Source organism: Apteryx mantelli, chromosome 6, assembly GCF_036417845.1.
Source record: "Apteryx mantelli isolate bAptMan1 chromosome 6, bAptMan1.hap1, whole genome shotgun sequence".
Taxonomy (NCBI): Eukaryota; Metazoa; Chordata; class Aves; order Apterygiformes; family Apterygidae; genus Apteryx; species Apteryx mantelli.
The window spans coordinates 28364964-28384575 of NC_089983.1; the positions used below are offsets into that span (position 1 = coordinate 28364964).

At 36.9% G+C, this 19612-nt stretch overlaps 1 protein-coding gene across 1 annotated transcript in view; it reads left to right on the top strand.

Annotated features, from left to right (window-relative positions):
* Positions 1–19612, top strand: part of LRP2 (LDL receptor related protein 2) — a 129873-nt gene that overhangs the window by 10556 nt on the left and 99705 nt on the right. Inside the window, exons 2-4 of the mRNA XM_067299102.1 lie at positions 7962–8069; positions 9888–10010; positions 11871–11987. Of these exons, the coding sequence (XP_067155203.1) occupies positions 7962–8069; positions 9888–10010; positions 11871–11987 (348 nt within the window). The remainder of the gene's footprint in view (positions 1–7961; positions 8070–9887; positions 10011–11870; positions 11988–19612) is intronic.

Here is a 19612-nt window from a genome sequence, read left to right on the forward strand (position 1 = left end):
GAGCTTGTTCTTGTCATTATTAGTTCATGTTTATACTTGAAAAACAAAAAATTAAATCAATTTGTTAAAAATTAATTTATAACCTGTTTCTGTTTTTATCAGAGTGTTTTCATTTATTGCCTTTTCAATTAACAAAGCTAAAGTAAGGTAGAGAGGATGAGGATTATGAATATCTTTAACGTTGCTAGGAGGCATTTACAGTGTCATTCCTTTGAACTTGATGTCTGCAGGAGACTTGGACCCTTTTTTCTTCGCAGGAAAATTTTCCTGCTTAGTTTCAGTAGATTAAAATCCGAATTTCTTTAATTCTTGGATTTATGTAGAGACATTAGCAGAAATAAATCTATAGTCCTTTTATGACTGCATTAAAACAGCTGAAAACCCTCCCTCACTCAAATAGTTTAACATAGAATACTATAATTTTAAGGTTTTTTAAAAAGAGTTTACATGTGAGCATTATTAAAATGAGCTCTGGTGCGGTAGTATTAACAATGATTTCAGTTGACAAGTGTCTGTATGTGCAAGAATTTGCAGACATAAAGTGCAGAATAGACTTTTGGAATCCGGGATGTAGTCACGTAGATTTTGTACCATTTCTTCTCAGAAGGGACTCCTTTCTCCAGAATTAGACTTCCCTTTTTTTGCACTGAGAAAACATTACTTCTTTGCAAGTGGTTTTGGAAGAGAAACTGTAAAAATCTGAAGTTGCAGTGAAGCGTGGATTTCTAAGTCCATAATGAAAGATCGCACCGATAAATTGAAAGTGTACATGTTCATTTTTGTTCTTGAATTTTAAGGTGTTTTTTATTAAAAATAAATTAGTATAAATTTTAGGAAGTAGGATATTGGGATCAACTCAGACAGCCAAGACCTGTTTAGCACAGCTTCTGATACCCATTGTTCCACTGAAATCAAGACATGGTGTAATCACAAGATCTGCTCCTGTGAATGTGGAGAATATTTAGCTCATTTATTTGAGATAGAAATAGTTTCTGCATATCCAGGTGGGCTTAGAGAAGGAAACAAATAAAGACAAAACTTAATTCTCCATTCTGTTGTCATTCCTCTCACCTTTCTGATATCAGCTCTATTTATAATCCAATAATATTTAAAATTCTACATATGAGTGGATTTCTAGGGACAGAGTCAGGGCTAGAAGCATCATTTTCTGCAGTTTGGTGGGAAACAGCTCTTTTAATATTGTCATCAATGGATTTTTGCTGAATTTTGGGCAAGTTGTGCAATTAGGGGAAGTTGTGTAATTAGCCAAATCTCTTGGCCCAGTTAATGTCAGTGGAGAACCAAATCTGTTATGTTTCAAGTTCAGTCCTTTTTTTTCTGTAACACAATCTGTATGATTCATATTCCAGAAAGTTTTTTAAAGTGTCTGCATCTTTGCTTAGGACCTAGGGAGTGCATAATAAAACAATCAGATTAAAAAAAACAAAATGCTTTTCCACAGGCATCACAAAATTAAATGAAGGAACCTGTTGCCACATGATGTTGTGGCATAAAAAGTATAAATGGAATCAAAATCAGAGTAAACAAGTTTGTGAAGCATAGTGCAGTGGTTATTGTTAAATACACCAATGTGGATGGAGTCTCTAGCTAGGAATCCTTTCACCACCAATGGCGCAAAGGTTGGAGGGCCCTCCGTAGGCAGGATCAAGGGGTAAATACCTGGTAAATACCCCAATAAAACTGCGCACCTCTTGTGCACCATGTGCACCGTGTTCCTGGAGTGTTCCTGCAGCACAGGAGAATATGCAGTGGTGAAAGGAAGAGCAACACAGCCTGGCCTTTGCTTGTTGGCACTGGGGCATCCAGGTGAGTTCCAGTGCTTGCCATCTTTAAGCTGCACACTCTCTAGGGTATGACCCTTCTTTTTGTTACGCTGTGTTTGTACAGTCCCTGAATAACTACTGAGTCTGTAGATACTATCTTACTAAAAATCTGGTGATAAAATCTAGTTGAATAATAATGCAATAATAGATGCTGTCTCTCAGGCACTGCAGCTCTTCTTCTTCAGATTGTTCACTGACTGTTCATTTTTTCACATACAAATCTATATACAGAGATTTGCCAGTCATGTGAAGTAAGTGCAGACTCATATCTGTACTGTCTTTTCATTGATATTGTCAATTAAAATTATTTCTCTAGCATAATCTAGTTTGCAAACACAAAGGCACAAAAAACGTTCTGTATTGTGAGTCCTTGAGGACTGAAAATAAATATTGTATTCCTTTTTGTAATACCAATAAATGATAATTGGGTCTAAGGTTATTCTATTGTAACTCTTTTGTCTGAATAGTTAGCATTAAGTATTAAGGCACTTTGCAGAACATAGACTGAAATAGCAGAATTAAATATTGCCTTAAGGTAAAAATGTAGAATTTAACATAATTTTATCAGACTCCATTCCATTTTTCTTTATAGTTTAATTAATCTTTGTTCATTTTTCTATTATTACTGCTAACAGAATATTACTTTTCAGTATTATGATGTGTTTTACAAAAATAAGCAAAGGTCTTTGCTGGATTACGAATTTTCTTCTTTCTTTGTAAGTGTGGGGGAACCGAGTTGGAATTTACAAAGGTTCAGCCTCACCTCCCTGAGCATTCCAAAACCTCAGGTTGTTTGAAGTGTAATTAAGCTAGGCAAAAAATACGGCATCAAAGTGTATGAAAGCACAGGTATATCTCTAGAATTCTACCTGCAAAGCCACTAGAGTGGGCTGTATCTGTGCATGTTTTATTTGGGGGCAGAATGGAAGCAAAGAATACCCTTTGTTAGAAGGCAGGAAGGGAGAAAAGAGAAGTTGTCACTTTTTTGTGTGTGTGAAATTTATGTGGAAGAGGCTTGTAACGTACAGTTCATTAGCACTTACTTTGAAAAACTGCGTTAAAATGGAATGTATTAAAGGTGGAGCTGTTTAGTGGAAAAAACACTGTCTTAGAGAACTTTACTCGTTTAAATGTAAAAAAATCTGTTTTGAGAGATGATTCCTGAAATGCGAAGCATTTACAATTTAAGTTTCATTTCTAAGTTGAGAGTTTGAGAGTGGTAAATTCTACCCTGGGTTTAATACTTTCTTCATTACTCTAAATCTTTCATTCAAGCTTAACCATTAAAAAAGTGTGTATAGTTCACAAAGAAGTTGTAAGCAGGAAGAGTGAAGTGCTGGATGATCTTTTTGGTCTGTTCTATATGGTCAGAATAGACAGTCATGATGCCCTTAAAATCTGTGGATGATATAATATTAATTCAAAAGATGTGGGATCAAAAGTGAAAGTATGGAAGACTCCAAGGTTAAATTGGCAGGTAGAGAAATGTATGAAAAGAAACTGAAAAGACTGGAACAGTTTAGAAAGGAACTGAGTAAGAGGAGCCTAAACTAATATACTGAATAAATAAGGTGGTATTCATTTCTATTAAGAGCTGAATGTAAAATTTTGTTTTTAATATAAGATGATTGAGTTTAAGCTTTAGTTCTCAATCTGAATATTTATACACAAACATACTGGGGCAAATGAAGCACAGAAAAGGTTGAGAGGGCATAGTGGACTGTATTTCTGTTGAAGACTGCAACCCTGTGAATTAAAATCATTGTGCTGTGAAATGCCTTAAGCTATTAACTTCTCTTTCTTCTGACAGTGTTCCATAGGACTTAGTGTGACATTCATTAGTGGCGTGATAGGTGACTACCATCTTCTGGTGGCTGTGGAGTTTGGCAGTAGTTGAATTTAGGCTACTTTATTCCTATGCAGTGATCATTGGGCATAATTCTCTCCATATACTACACCAGTGTAAGTCTTCTGTAACTGTTAAAGACAAGTTAATCTGTGCAGGCTTACACAGATTTAAATAGAATTGGACATAGTTGCACTTGTTTTGCAGAACACAAGGCAATTATATTGAATAGTGCATGTGTTACACAGAAGTTGCATTATCCTTTTTGGTAAGAGATACATTTGTTTTTAATAACAAATTAAAAGCTAAAAAGGTATTTTGTTTGGTTAGGTTTTTTTCCAGTCTTTGCTCTGACAGAATCACCTTTATGTTGCTTTATTCCAGTAGAAAATGACTGCCTGGCATAATCTTTGTGCAAGTAGCTTAATCTGAGCTGGTAATATTAGCCTTCTTGGTTTTTACCTAAGTAAACGGTGAATCCTAATCATACACTCAGAAGTGTCTTACGTGGGAATCCCAGATACAGCCACAGAAGGTGCAGTGACAGAACTAGCATAAAGCCAAAAGATAGCAAATATGGCAAGAAGTTTAGGAATAGTGCTCTGGGAAATATTTTTCCAGTGAAAATTCTGATCTCTGGTCTGCATTCTTCAGTACTAGACTGATGTATATTAAAGATGACATTGTACATTTGTTTTTTTCCTTGGTGTTTTCCTGAATATCGAACGGTTCAAACAGGTGTTTTTCATTAAAAATTATTTTTTGTTAATGCCCAGAGAGTTGTTTTTATATATGTTCCTCTGTGTTTCATAGATTCTGTCATGTATCTTTCTAGTTTGTATTTTAGTGATGTTTTCATCACAGTAGAAGACTAAAAAAGAATTACAGTAAAAATAAAGCAAAACCAAAAAATCAACCCTCTCTTTTTTTTAACTTTCAAAAGTGATCTAGATACTTTTCTATTAGCAAATTTTAAGCATGTGAAGATTAAACTTTAACTGTTTCACTGTTTATTTTTAAACTCAGTGGTTATTTCCTGCAGGAATCCTGCTAACGGGATTCTGTTTGCCTGAAAGAAGTGTCTGGTTTTATCAGCATCTGTCAGAGTAAATCAGAAGTTCTACGGAAATTAGCTCATTAGTATTAATTTTTGACAATATCTGACTGATTCATGAACTACCTTGCCATTTAAAAAAATCTACTTACTGAAAGCAAATTCTTCCATACGATTTCTAATTACTAATCCTTCAATGAATCTAGGCTTCAAATAATGGCAATAAAAACATGTAATGGCAATAAACAGGGGGATTCCCCTTGTCTTCTGACAGTTCCTTCTTTTTGCTGAAACTCGGGTGCTGCAGCCTCACATTTCATAGCATATACCAATGGAAATAGCCCTTCTGGTCTCATTCTTCCTCTGTGGGTACTAGTCAGTGTAATGCCTGCAACATATTTTCTTAAATTAATACCATTTAAAATGTATAATTAAATTCATAGCAAGTAAATCACAATTCATCAGATCTCATAAGTTTGTAGTACTTGTTTTTAGCAGAAGAAGAGTAGATGATGTTTGTAGGTGTCTGTAGTAACAAGCATGGTTATTGCTGTTATTGCTGACTTGGTTATTTTTCTTTCATTCTGCATATTTCTGCTGGGTGTTTGTAGCAATAGATTTTGCAGTCATTCTTTTTACTCCTGGTTACTTTCTCCTTTGTAGAAGTGAGAATTATTTTTTTATCACAGTTGAAAAACACGCTTTTTAGAACTTTGGTGAGAAGTGCTTTTGAAACTGCAGTTCACTTCTACTTCTTCCATATTACTTACTTCAAAGACTGTTATTTTAATGAATTAGCATCATTATTTGCTATGTAGTTTTCTTTGTTCTAAAGGTACTATAAAACAGTGATCCTTGAATTATCTTTTTTTTTTTGTAAAGGCATTTCAGAGCTACTTGCCTTCTGTTATAAGTAAGCATGGAAGATTACATTTGAAAAGGCTAATGTCATAATTAAATGAATTATATAGTAGGTCTGCTGATGAATTGTGTAAATGGACATTGGTACAGCACTTAACTGTATGTAGATCTGACCAACTTAAGCTATAATTCTGGAAGTATTACAGAGTGTAGGAGAACTGGATGCTTTGTAGGTATTCTGTTAAAATTGAGTTACCATTTCTCATACTGTACAAAGGCTGCTATGTTTATAATGCTTTCTAAAAAGTTTATCGGTGTTATCACCTCATTTTTTATCACTATAAGGATATGTTTAAATGTAATAATTTCATACAAGATAGGCAAAATAAATTAGTATTGTACATAGTGCTTAAAAATGTTTTTGACTTACTTGCAAATAATGATACAAACTATAGTGTAATTATTTCATATGTTGCTTGTTTAGACACATCTTTTTCATTAGAAACTCTAAATCCTCTGGATGTTGATTTAATTCTCTATTGTAACTTCTTTTTAAATAAGTGGCTATGAATAGTCCTGTGGTTTTGAGAAGCAATAATCTACTAAATGTACAAACAGATTTAGTTTTTACTTTACATATTAATTCCAATCGATAAATGGTGTTACATGTGTTGTGTTTATTAGAGCTTTAGCTGGTAATCTCATATGGAAATGTTGCTTTGTAGGGCAGAATTCAGCAAGAGGGCCTGGGATTCCAGAGTGAACTTGTACATTCCTTCAGGGCATTTTTGCAAGGGAGGTTGTTGTGTTTTAAAGGTAGTTGATAAGAGACCTGCACCACCAACCCCAGACCTGCACCACCAACCACCATCATGCATTAGTCTATAGAAGGTATTTGGGTGAACATACTCCTGTACCACTCCGTACCACCATTTATTCAAGTGAAATTTTTGACCATTTGCAGGATACATTATAAATCAGGATGTCACTACCAGACAATCAGATTTGAACATTCCTTGCATAAAGTAGCTTGCCTATATCCCTTAGGAATACATCACTTAACTGTGTTTATGTGACAGTGTTGATATGCCTGGTTTTACATGAAAGTTAGGGTAGCATGTTATTTATGTCATCATGAATTCAAAAGTAGGTGGTTGTGCTTTATGTGTACTGAGGTTATTGTCTCTGGATAAATCTCTTAGAATAATTGAAAGATATGGTTTTATTGTATGGTTATTAATTAAAACAGGAAATAGGGTTTTTTCTTCAGAGCTGGGCTTTGCTACTGCCTCAGCTTTTTCAGTGTTCTCTGCTCTGAGGTGCTGACAAGAGATTACATGAAACAGAACTATGTTGAACCTAATTATGCTATAGCTCATTGTTTTGGGGACCCATAAAACTGTTCACTCCCTTTTTATGAGGCTGTAGTCACAATGAAAGACTGTAAACAGTGCATTTTCTCTCTCCTATGGGACTGGGAATTTCATTAGAGGAGTCAAATAAAGGCCAGATCCAGCTGCATTTACACCTGGGAATGAAGGCTTCTTTATCAGGTCTTAATCCTTTGTAGGTCAGGCAGGAGGGAATGACAGCAGGCTAGCTTTTGATTAGCCATAAATGTCTGAAAGCTTAATTTCTTTTAACATTATTTGCTATTCAAATATTGACTCAAGACATGCTTTCCTGTACTTCAGAGGAGAGACTTTATATACTACGATGTTATTAAAACAACAACAACAAACCAAACCAGTGTTTTTCCATACTTTCAAGCAGGTCACCAATACATGGGTGCTAAAACAGGATTTCCACATCAGCAGAGGGGATTACCTTTTTTTTGTTTTTTGTAATCCTCAGACACTCTGGGGAGGACTAATGTTTAGCCCTTAGAAATGATTTGGGAAAAACATTCCCTACTTTTATTTAAGTCTGTACAGTCCGTGAACTTAAAATGGATACATTCCTGATAAATAGGTTTCTGTTGTATAGGTGCCTCTCAAAGAGACTGTGTTTTTTTAACTGTTGCCCTTTTATTTGGATAATATATAACTGTATTAAAATTAACGGCAACTTTATATAGAGTTTCTTTGGGACTATTCTTTAAGATTTGGAGATGGTCTTTCTCTTTTTTGGTTGACTGGGTGTGTAGAGATGTAAACAGTTTATAATTTGGCCCAATGCTTTATATATATATTTTTTTTCATAGTTTTTTGTATGTATATCTTATCACCATATTTTTTTTCCCCTTTCCATGCAACAAGGGAATGGGTAAATTACAGTTATTTGACAAAAATGCACTCCAGTGTCTGTTTTGATGTGCTGGCACTGCTAACCTGCCAGTTACTCTGTTTTATCACAGGATGTGAGCGTGGACAGTTTCGCTGTGGAAATGGTCGCTGTATTCCAGCAGACTGGAGGTGTGATGGGACCAGAGACTGCTCAGATGATACAGATGAAGCTGGTTGTCGTAAGTGAAACAACTGTAGAGCAACCTTTTTATAATATGAGAAATACTTAGATCCCAATGTGCTCAGCTGCATCTGTGGTACAGTAAGGAAGAGAAAGGGGGAGCAAAATCCTAGTTACCTGAGATGAATGCAGAATCTGTTTGAGTCATGTCTCTTGAGACCGTTGGCTTTGGTAGTCAGGAAATCAAGTAGGGCTCAACTTCTAGCATGACTTAGCCTTCTCTTCAAAATCTGAGTGTCTAATAATGCTGTTTCTTCTGATGGCTAGTGGACTAGGTCCTAAGGAGGTTTAGAAATATATTGTATATCATTATTGCAGTGGTCCTGAATATTGGATGTATGTACAGTGACCACCAGCATCACTTAAGCTCTAAATTTCACATCTTTGAGACCACAGACAACAAGCCCTACCTACTGCAGCTCGGGTAGAGTCTTGGTAGTTGTTTAGAGTGGTGGTGTTATCCTCTGTGCCAACAGCTCAGGGACAGCAGTCACATTCAGATGGGTTATGGTATTCATTCACTGGAAAGAAGGAGTAGGGCTTTGAACAAACACTGAGTAAAATCCCCGTTGACTCTGTGAAAACTAAAAAACCTGGCACTTACTGCATTTGTCATAATTAACAAATGATGAAGTTTAGTTGTTCTCATCTTCATACATGACATCAGTTAGGAGGATGAAAATGAAACTTTACAGTTTTGGTCAGTTAATTGTTCTTTTAAAAGCAATAATGTGCTATAGGTAGTGGGGCATATAAACACCTAGGAAGATAGATTTAAGCCATTAAAAACTGTCCTGTGTTTAAAATTTTATTACAATATTGTTCTTTGATACTTGAAAAAGGAATCCAGAAATTGTGCATGAAGTGCATCTGTTGTATGCATTTCATTTTGTCCCTGTAAGTGCTTTACCTCTAATATAATTTTGTACTTTCCAACTCTTACATCTATAAAGCACTTTTAATTTCTCCTTTGAAAGCTTTGTTTATGTTGATGGTTGTGCTTACATTTTGTTCTATGAGCACAAAGTGCTTCTGGTTGACTTACAGCACAGCAGAGGCCAAAATCATGATCTTGAGAAAAAAGATCATTAAGACCACAGTCCTGTCTACTGGACTGTGTTGTGCTGGTGATTCTTCTCAGGAGTATTAACTAGCAATGGAACCGGCTGTAACACAGTTAGTTTCAAGCATTTATTTTGGCCTTTCTCACTAATGGCTCCCTGTCGTTAGGGTATTTGAAAAGTCCACAGTGGAGTCAGAATAACAGCATTTGGATTGTTCAGACCTTACCCTCACTTCTGCCTCATGAATCCATGGAGGAGAATCATGAGCTTGTTTTGAAAGACTTTCTTCCTTAGCTCAAAAGCTGGAGATTTTGTGCAAGAGCAATAATACCAGGGATGAAGCACCTGGGGAGGTGTGAGGGCAATTGAACAGACTATTGGGAGCCTAGGGAAGCTGGTTTGACTCCATATATAAATGAAGAAAAAGATACTTCTAGAGGGTTCTTCTCTTGCTCTGATCTGCCTTCTAGAGGAGCCTGTCTTTTTCCATGGGAAGGTACAAAACTGAAGATTCATACATAGAAGTTCACTAAACTGACATTAGCCTTTGGGCATCCTTCTCCCTGCCCCCTCCCCCTCCCTGATCTGTCCATTCCCTTTGGTTTGTCAAATGCTTCATGTGTTTAGTGGAAGTTAGTCAGTTGACACCTGAACCTTAAGTCTTCTCTTCCTTTTTTTTTTTTTTTAAGCTTTTTTGAAAGCCCTTTCCCAAATGGCTGTGAAATAACAATCTTTTCCCTTGCTCATACTAGCACAACCAACATGTGAGGGAAATCAGTTTCAGTGTCACACTGATGGTGAATGTATCCCACAGTCATGGGTTTGTGATGATGAGGAAGACTGTGAAGATGGCTCAGATGAGCATCAACAATGCCGTAAGTATTTAAGACCTAATTTTATACCAGCTTTATGAAGTAAGAGGTCATTCATGCAGCAACATATTGGTAACATACAGAAACAAGCCTGCTGTAAGTACAGCTTTTACCAGAAGAGTCTCTTTAAGGTATAGTTTCTAGAAATGAAATACTCTGAAATCTGAAATAAATAAAATACAGTATATATATCTGAGTATACGTCTTCAGATCTTGGAATCAAGTTACTGATGTTTCAGTTAAAGAAAAATAGAGAAAAAGATAAAAATATATGTTGCATTAGTTTTATGCTTGATATGGAATTTAGTAGTGTTAAAAATGAATAGTGAAATCTACATAATTCTCTGGATATCTAAACATTCTGTCAGCTGCAGAAAAAACTGCTTCATTCACTGCATACCAAAATTCACACTAGTAGCTCAGAATTAAAAAAAAGAAATACTTTTCATTTCTCTGTAGAAAAGTTTGAAATTTATAGGAGAAAAAGGAATTATCAAGCAGTTGAAGTAAATATTGATAGAGATTCTTGTACCATCTTCAGTGATGCTATTGATGCTATTTAGCAGCTTAACTGCAATAGCCATATTGATAGTATGATATAAAATATGTTGCTTCATTTTTGGATTTAGTACATAAACATCTTAAGGGCTACATACTGGTTAGGTATGTGCCAAAGTGATGAACAGTAAACTGAGATGATTATTGCACCAAATTACGTTCTCTGCTGCATTGTTGTGTGAAAGAGGACTAGAAGTATGGCAGTGGTCCAAAGAACCAATTTGCTGCTGCTTCTAATACTAGAAGTTACTTTGTGAGGAGGATAGGCTTTATTTATTTTCCTTTCTGGTTCTACATAATTTTTGGATAATTTCTTCAAACTGTCTGAATAGCTTGGAGCTACTAAGTAGCCCCCTTGATTCCGGGGAGCTTCACAGGTTTAAGCTGTGGAAGAACTTCACTCACAGACCAGGCATGTGCTTTTAGATCTTGATATTTGTTCCCACTGAAGGTGCAAAAATGGAGCTAAGGTGAACTGCCTTTTGTTCCCCTCTTCCTGTAAGTGAGTGCTTGCACAATCACTGGTTATGTGTTAACTAAGGAATCTACAGATATAAAAGGCGAAATGAACAACAGCTCTGAGTTGACTTTTGAGCTAGGTCACTGTAACTTACCATAGTTCTCCCTGTACTCATTAATCATGGGTGTTATGGAAAGGCTCTTTCAGTAAATATACAGTGGCATCATACTACTGCTGCTGTTTTTGAGCCAGTTACTTGTGTTTGCTCTTCTTCTAAAGGGACTTTTATATCTCTGGGCTTGGTGATTCTAGTGGAGCTTTCCATTTTTGGAATTTTTAAAGTTTTTCCCGAGAGGCAGCTGGGTGGCAGTACTGAGAGTCACACGTGCAAAAAGGAGAGAAATGTGTGTTACTTTATTCTCTTACTTTCTTTTTTTTTTTCCCTAATGAAACCAGTACCCCCAACAGCTGAACAACAAATGGTTGTTCAGCCTGTAGGTCCAGATTATGGTGAGTCCAAAGCACATCCCAGAGAGGTAGGGGAACTCTGAAAAAGGGCAGAATGGAAGGGTTACAGGACCTATGTCTGTATGATTTTCTCAGCCCCTGTAGTGGGGCAAAACAGTGGCCTTGCAGGGTACAGAAGGCCTAATAGAGCTATATTGTCTGCCATCTACTTGTCAGGTATTCTTTAATCTTCCTGGACACAAAGGTACAGGAGGAGAAAGTTCTATGTTAATATTTGTGAGAAGGACTGAGTAATTAAGGAGGAAGATGAAAAGTAGTTTTCTTGTGTAAAAAATCTTGGTTGATGGAAAACTTCATTGAGTGCCTGTTTTTTGCAGCGGGAAGGACGTGCTCAAGTCAGCAGTTCACGTGTTCAAATGGACAGTGTATCCCAAGTGCATACAGGTGTGATCGAGTAAAGGACTGCACTGATGGAACAGATGAAAGAGACTGCCGTGAGTCTTAGCTCTTAGCACTAGATCTGGTTTCATTTCATCTCCCCATGGCATTTTAATCAATTTGTAAGATTAAAGGGCTTGTTGATGGACAGAATCACCACAATATGTTTCTTGTTATTGCAGTTTCATTGCAGATTCTTTTGTATATTAGAGCTGATGTTCTGATACAATTTCATTATTGTGGGACTCAAATGCAAACTGCTGCCGTGGGATCAGGGCTTCTTGTTTGTCTGTATCTTAAAAATAATAAATATTGGATTGGAAAAAACTCACCATGTTTTAAATGGCTTAAAGCCTTGGAAGACTCAAAGCTAATTTTGCATAGTTTTTTCTTGTTCTCTTTGCATACACCTTCCTGAGATCAGTGGTAACTATAATCTGTACAGGAAAGCAGAATTTGGCCCCAAATCATTTCTGTGAGGGCACTTTAACCCTTTGAAAAGTGTTTGTGTTCTAGACTGCAACTTCCCACGAAGGGGAAGAAGGATGGGGTTGTACTGTATTCAGATAAGATTTTTTTTATTGTGTTCACAGAATGCAAATGGACAACTAGTGTTTTCAGTCTATCTCTCCCAGAGCTAATGCAACCTGACTGTCTGGAGGCAGCCTGTCTGGTTACAGCCTCCCGTTGAATACAGGTGGAAAGGACTGTTGGCCACAGAGCAGAGGCCATATTTTTTCGGAGGTGCTTTTCCTAATACCTAAGTAACAGCATGTGTAACAACGTGTCTGTTCATTGCTGGTATTAAGGAGAAACTTTACACATCATGAGCAATATGTAACACACAAGCAGATGTTTCAGCTGTTGGAGCTTAATATGCTTCTGGGAAAAAGCCAAACTGCAAACTTTACTCAGAAGCAGATCTAGGAAAAAAAGAAGAGGTGAGGATGCTAAGAAATGGATGAAGGAGCAAGAAATAAAATGTTGTTAATGGCTCTACTTATGGAGAAAAGGGCGTATGTACATGCTGTATAAAGGAAAACCAGCATATTACATGGTCAGCCAACTGCCAGTGCTTTTTATCCCTGATTCACAAGTATCTAAAAATGAGTGCACTCTGTAAAATGAAAAGTGATTTGGAACTAAGTGGTACTTTGGAATAAAAGGTTGCTGAGACAGCAAGCTTGGAACTTTCCCATGTGATAGACACGCAGCCAATTCCGAAGTCACCAACAAATGCCTAATGCCTAAATGCCAAGATCCAAAGAAACCCATACCATTTCTGGAAGAATATTTTCTGTGACTTGGCATTTTTCCTCTTGAAGTTTAGAGGAAGAAAGGAGATTGGTAACTTAATTTAGCAAATGTGTGACAGCTTTAAAAGATTTCCTGAAGTTATTTGTTTAAAAAAATGCATATCTGTGAATTGAAAGAAGGAGCTTCTCAGCACCTCTGAGAAATCAGTGAGTAGTCATTGAGAAAGCTATGGGATAACCAGATGTAATGATGTGATCATAGTAATGCAGCAAATATATGTCAGACTGGGAATAGGGTCCTAAAGTCAATACTCAGAATTTTTTATTCAGACTAGAAGCCACAGTGATGTTTGAAAATTGAGGTGCACATTTAAGCTGAATAAATTAAAAAGGGGCTTTGGAAAAGGGTCTCTAAATACCTTAACAGCAGTGCTCTTTTGCTGTGTGGGAAACTCAAATTTTGTTCATGGATCCAGTCATTGCTGCATCAACCAGTAGGCCCAGTGACTGTTTTGAAGGCAGCATATTTAGCCCCTGGGAGAGGTACTGCCTCATGTCATTCAACAGCCATTGCTCTGGTTGATTAGAATATGTGTTGACAGTCCTTCTAAGCCACAAGAATGACTGTGACTTGGAACATTAAAAGTAGGAGTGTTGGACTAATTTAAAGAAATGAGATGGTGCTGGAAGACAGGAGAATCACAAAGATGATAACAAGAAGACCCTCCAGAAAGGCTGGTTAATTTTATTGCCCCTCTGTCTTCTCAAGACCTGGAACTTTAAACAGAAATCATAAGAGAAAATGAATCATTTGGTGATTTTATCATAAACTATAAATTAGGGATTAGTTTAAGTGTTAGATTTTACTGTTTGAAGCAGATTCTAACATTTGCCTTGAGCATTAATTTTTCCCACTGTTTCCATCCATTTGTTTCTCTTTCCATAACATAATAAATACAGGAGAAATATCTTATACAGATAACAACAACAACAAAAAAAGAGAAATATCTCTATTTGGCCTTTTGCCTTACCAGATTAATTTGCACTAAAGTGTTTTGTAAATGAAAATGGAACATTCAGGAACTGCTGAAGAAAAAGTATTTTAAAAATAGTTCTTTTATTCACAGAGTATCACAAGTATATAAGTCTTAAGGAAGACATCAGTAACATCACATCTGCTTGCTTATGACTTCCACTTACTAATCTTTCTGGAAGCAGATTGAAATTGTAAAGAAGATAAAGTTTTGGTTCTGAATAAGTTACATTATTTAAGAAACCAGTCAAATGCAAAATGTCACCAATATGAAGTAACTCGGCAATTAAGCACGTAATAAAATGGAACAAGGAGATTGAAAGCTTAGTCCATTTTATTCCTAATGGGATTAACTGCAAGAGAAAACTACCCATGCAGAGGCTAAGATAAACATCAGAGCAGTGTTTCAGCTACAAGACATGTAATTAGTGTACTGAAGCTTTTTTTTAATTTCAAAAAATTAATGTAGTTTCTATTTTCATTAAATATATATGTCAGACTGTTTTCCCAACTTTCTTAAAAGTCAGGAGCTATTTATTTTTTAACGTTTCCATTTTAAAACTTCAGAAATGCAGTATGAAATGACAGACTTGGGGTTACAAATACTTTTTAGCAGTAAGCAGCCAGTGTCATTTTTCTGTGTGATATACTTATTTTTTTTTAATTAAAGGTAGAATTCTCTCCCTGCCTCAGCTTTTTAGTTGAAAATTGAAAAACCCACACATCTCCATTTTGCTCTGCTGTGACTGATAGAATAAACTTCCTGGATATAGCTCTGGCAGCTGAGACAGGTCGCTGCATTATGAGGCCATGAGAGAGAAAGGGGAATTCTTTTAAAGACATTTTTGTTGAGGCTGATGGGCTGAGTGCAGGCCCAGAAACTCTGGATTTTTAATTCTAATTTGGATGTTGACTTGCTGCCATGGGCTGACTGTCTAACCTTTCAATTCCTGCCTCTTGTTCCTTACCATAAGTAGCTGTTTTGAGCAGGAAGTGGGCAGTCAGGTCTGGAATGGGTTTGTGGAGATGGTACAAGCCTCAGTGAGGGTGAACAGAGACCAAGAACTGAGGAAAGCCTGGGGGTAGTCCAAACAGGAAGAAAAGTCATGGTCAGAGAGGAAATTCATGTTCTAGATGGAGAAATTGTATATATCAGCTACAGGACAAGGCAGAAGTTCAGGCTGGAGGAAATCTCTGCAGCAGGGAGGATTTGGAACAGGGAACCAGCAAAACTGGAGCAAGGTATTGAAGGCAACTGAAGACTAGAGTGGCAAGTATCAAGATCAGGCTCTGGTCAATCTGCCAACTCTCAAAGTATCTCTGCTGTGGACACTACCTGCTATTACTTAGTTCATAGGAGTCTTGGGCTTGCAGTAAGTCCTCTTTCTGTTGTCTACGATGGCCTAAAACTTTCTATGCAGTGGTGTGCCCACTGTGACATGGTGATTTGTGGCAGTGAATCAAAGGGTTTTAGTTGATTTAATTTTGTAAAATGATTTGAAATATTGCTATAATAAGAGAGTGACACCTGAGAGTAGGAAACTGCCCTTTTTTCTTCCTCCTTCTTTTAACATGGGTTAGGGTTAAAGAAGGCTACACTTCCAGGCTGTATGACAGGGGTCAATGCCTGCTGAATCCAGTACCAGTGTTACAACTGTTTGCTATTACTGTTTTTGTATAGACCTATTTCCAGCTTGCTGAGCTTGCAGAATAAACGTGTTAAGCAGAGAGCAAAAAAAGGTAGCTTTAGCAAACCCTGTGGCATAGCTTTCAAGCATCTTCTGTATGCATACATTGAAAGATGCAATTTAAATGGGTTTGCAAGTCATTCCTCATCTGTCGTTTGTGCTGACCTCTGCCAGTTGATCATGTTTTGCAAGTGAAGTGCTGGCATACCATAGTGTGACAGATTGCAGAAAAGTATTTTGACTAAGAAATGCCTGAAAGAAAGTGGAGAGAGAGAGAGGAGCTCCCTTTATTCCTGAGCACTGGAATGGATGTAGCTGGATTCCCCCCTATTTTTGCAAAACTTGTATTATCTTCTGGGAACTGTGATCACTAAGAAAAGATTATTTTTTTCAGTTTTTCATAATTAGTGAAAGGTTCAGAAGATCTTAGGAGAAAAAGACAAATGAAACAATGGTATCATGAAATGGAGGCACTTTGTAATTAAAGGCAGAATGAAAGAAAACAGTGTTTATATTTCTCTGTCAGATCCTTCACTTTTCTTTCCTAATCCCATGTTCTGTCTTCTACTGCTCTCTCTTTCCACTCTGCTGTTTTACAGCTGTAAATTGCAGATCTCTCTAGATGCAAACTACCTAACTTGTCCTTCTTTTAACTCAGAACTTTCTTCCTTTTCATCTGTTTCTAATCTACATGTTGCTGACCTAGAGAAGAACCTTTGTATCCGAGTCCCAGGATGAGAACCCTTCCTTTGGCTGTTGTACTTTTTCATAGTTCCAGGTCACACACAGAACTCTGTCGCTTCCTCTGTGTGCAACCTAGAAAATTCCTACAGAGGCAGTGTGACCAACTTCTGCGATCTGTATCAATTCTCAGATAGCTTTGTGGGGTTTTTTTACACCCAAATACCCTGCTCTGGGATCTGGTGCTCGCAGAGGAGTCTTAGTTCTCTCTAAGAAAAAGGTAGCCAAAGAAAAGCTAGAAAATGTTTATTTTGCAAGCCCCAAATGCAGTGAATAAGTATAAGATCTTCACACTTAAATTTAAAACGTCATGATAGTCACCTTCAAGATTTTCTTTGGCGGAGACCTTTTCATTAAGCTAGATTGTATAGGTCTTCCAGTTTAGGAGACTTCCTTTTCCTGCCCTCCCCACTGCCAAGGTCCAGAGTCATCGTCTTTTCTTTTTCAGAACTTCACTTTTGGTGACAGCTAGGAGCTATTGGCTTTCCTAAGAAAGTGCAGCGTAGTGGTTGGCCCCCCAAGAAGCCAGCATTTCCTGCTCAGTTCCTCTTTCTTTGCTTCTTCTTCTCCCAGGAAAGTCTTGATGACTATCCTAACTACTGCAGAACTGTCCTGATGACACAGATTCTCCTGAACCCTGCAGTACATTGACTACAGACTTCCATGTAATTCTCAGCTTGGCTATTATTCATGAGGATTAGTTCTTAATGACCCAAACAACTAATAAAATCTTATTAAAATAATAAGGTGTATTGTACAAAGAGTACAATGCACAATACAGTGAAAAATGTTTCAGATCAGTCAGAAAGCTGTGACCAGATATACATCTTAGCAAGCTTGGTCTTTAAACTATCAAGAGGAATGTCATTACCTTTGCAGAGTTTTAAAATTTAATTCATCATCTCCATCTGGCCTTTCACAGAATGTTTTTGCTTCTGCAACTAAAATCAAAATAAATATAAAGAAATGTAAAGAATCCTTACAGCAAGCAGTTTTGAAAAAAAAATGAGAAAAAAGAGGTATCTGTTCTTATTCCAATAAACCACCAGTATAGGCAAAATGCATATTTTAAAATATCTTCAAAGCATTTTCACTTATTGCCCTGATTGGTATTTTTGTAACAATTTGCATTTATACTATAGGTTATATAATAAACTAAAGATTTTCCAGGCTTAGGATTTTTGAAGGCTTGCTGCAGGAGAAAATACTTCTACAAGTTCTTCCTTCTTCAAAGGGATTTTAATACATGCTTGAGAAAAGTTTGCACATTATTGCTGGCAAGGTCCTTGGTTTGTCTGGGCATTCATGAGGAAATAGTGCAGGGCAATGGGTCCAGCTTCTTACTTGTTCTTTGATATTCAGTCCATCAGAAGCAGCTCAGAACATCACTGGACGTATTTCTGTGGGATATGAAGAAAGATGAGGAAAGATACAAGCTTGTCCTTTATAATTCCCCTTAAAAGCTTTTCCTCTCCATTGCAGACTTAAATGCAGTTACCAAGTGAAAACAATTACTGTTCTTATATGTGCCCCACAAATAGTTACAGTACTCTTGTATTGTGATACCTATTTCCTGGTACACAGTTACCATGATGGTTGCTTTGCTGGGATGTCTTCTCTGATTCCAGACAGGGAGAAAGCATTGATGCCACAGTGAACAATAAACCATAGCCCAAATCAGTCCTTGCTTACCTTCTGAAAGCACAGAGTTAAGACTACAGAATTCATGTTGTTTCTGAAGCTTTCACTTTGTTGTTCATAAGCCCAACCCAAGCAAAAAATTCATGAGATGGCCGTGTTAAAAGGGAGTTTGAATGGAAAGTGGGCAGAAGGATGCTAATCATATTTAGGCCATGTGTTGGCATTGTCCATGCAGGCTTTTAGAACAGAAGTTCTGGGAACTAGTATCAGAAAGTAACAGGTATGAACTCTGTATCTGCAACCCTTGTTCTCTGCAACTACCTTTCCCTCAGTAGGCGCATACTGTTCTTACCTGTCAGTTGCTGACTCACATTAATGAAATGGAAATGAATCAACCAGAAAGTCTGGCTAGACCAGTGTGTGTGTATATATGTACATATATATATATATATGTATATATATATATAGTGTCCACTGTATGTTATAGTGGACATCTGAGACAGCTGCTTATATTCTCACATTAAGAACTTCCTAAAGGGCAGTTAAAATCGTGTAAGCCTACTCAACAGATCAATTTAGTGGGAATATGATGATATACAGAATAGCGAAAGCAAGCAAAATAGTTTGCCACTGCCTGGAAGAATTGTGACTTTTCTGACTTCTGCTTGAGTGATTTCATAATCCAAGTTTTGAATTCATTTGAAGTGGTATGAATGAAAATGTGCCTACACAAGAGCCTGCTATTTCCACTTCAGTGACTTATATGGAAGTAAATTGGGATAAAAATTCAGACTGAAAAACTAAAAGGTGCAAAATGAAGTTTGATTATTCTGATTTTTGGATTCATTTACCTAGCTTAATAATTCACCTATACAGAGGAAAAGCTTCAGTAAATCCCACTTCTAAAAATAGCAATTACTTGCTTTTATACTGGCTGTTTGCCTGTAATAAGCAACTTTTTTCTAAATGGCAGCAAGCTAAGCTAAATTCAACTTCTCTTACTCAGCTGCTCTGGCACTGTACGTGCTTACTTTGTTGGATAGTTCCACTGAACTCACTGACTGTTTGTATGCATAAATATTTTCAGAATTAGTTTCAAGTTGTCTGAAATAATCCTTGTGTTATTCTGAGGAAGGGTAAAACAAGTCATGAAATCCAGAGGTCCCAAAGTGGCTTCTGAACTTGGGAGTTTAACATGCTAGGCTTAATTAGAACAAAACTGTAAATGCCTGAAGTCTCTGAATTTGAGACCTTACGAAATTCTAAGAGGGTCTGGTATCTGTAAGTTTCAGGAACTCCCTTTCTAGTTAAGCACTTTTATT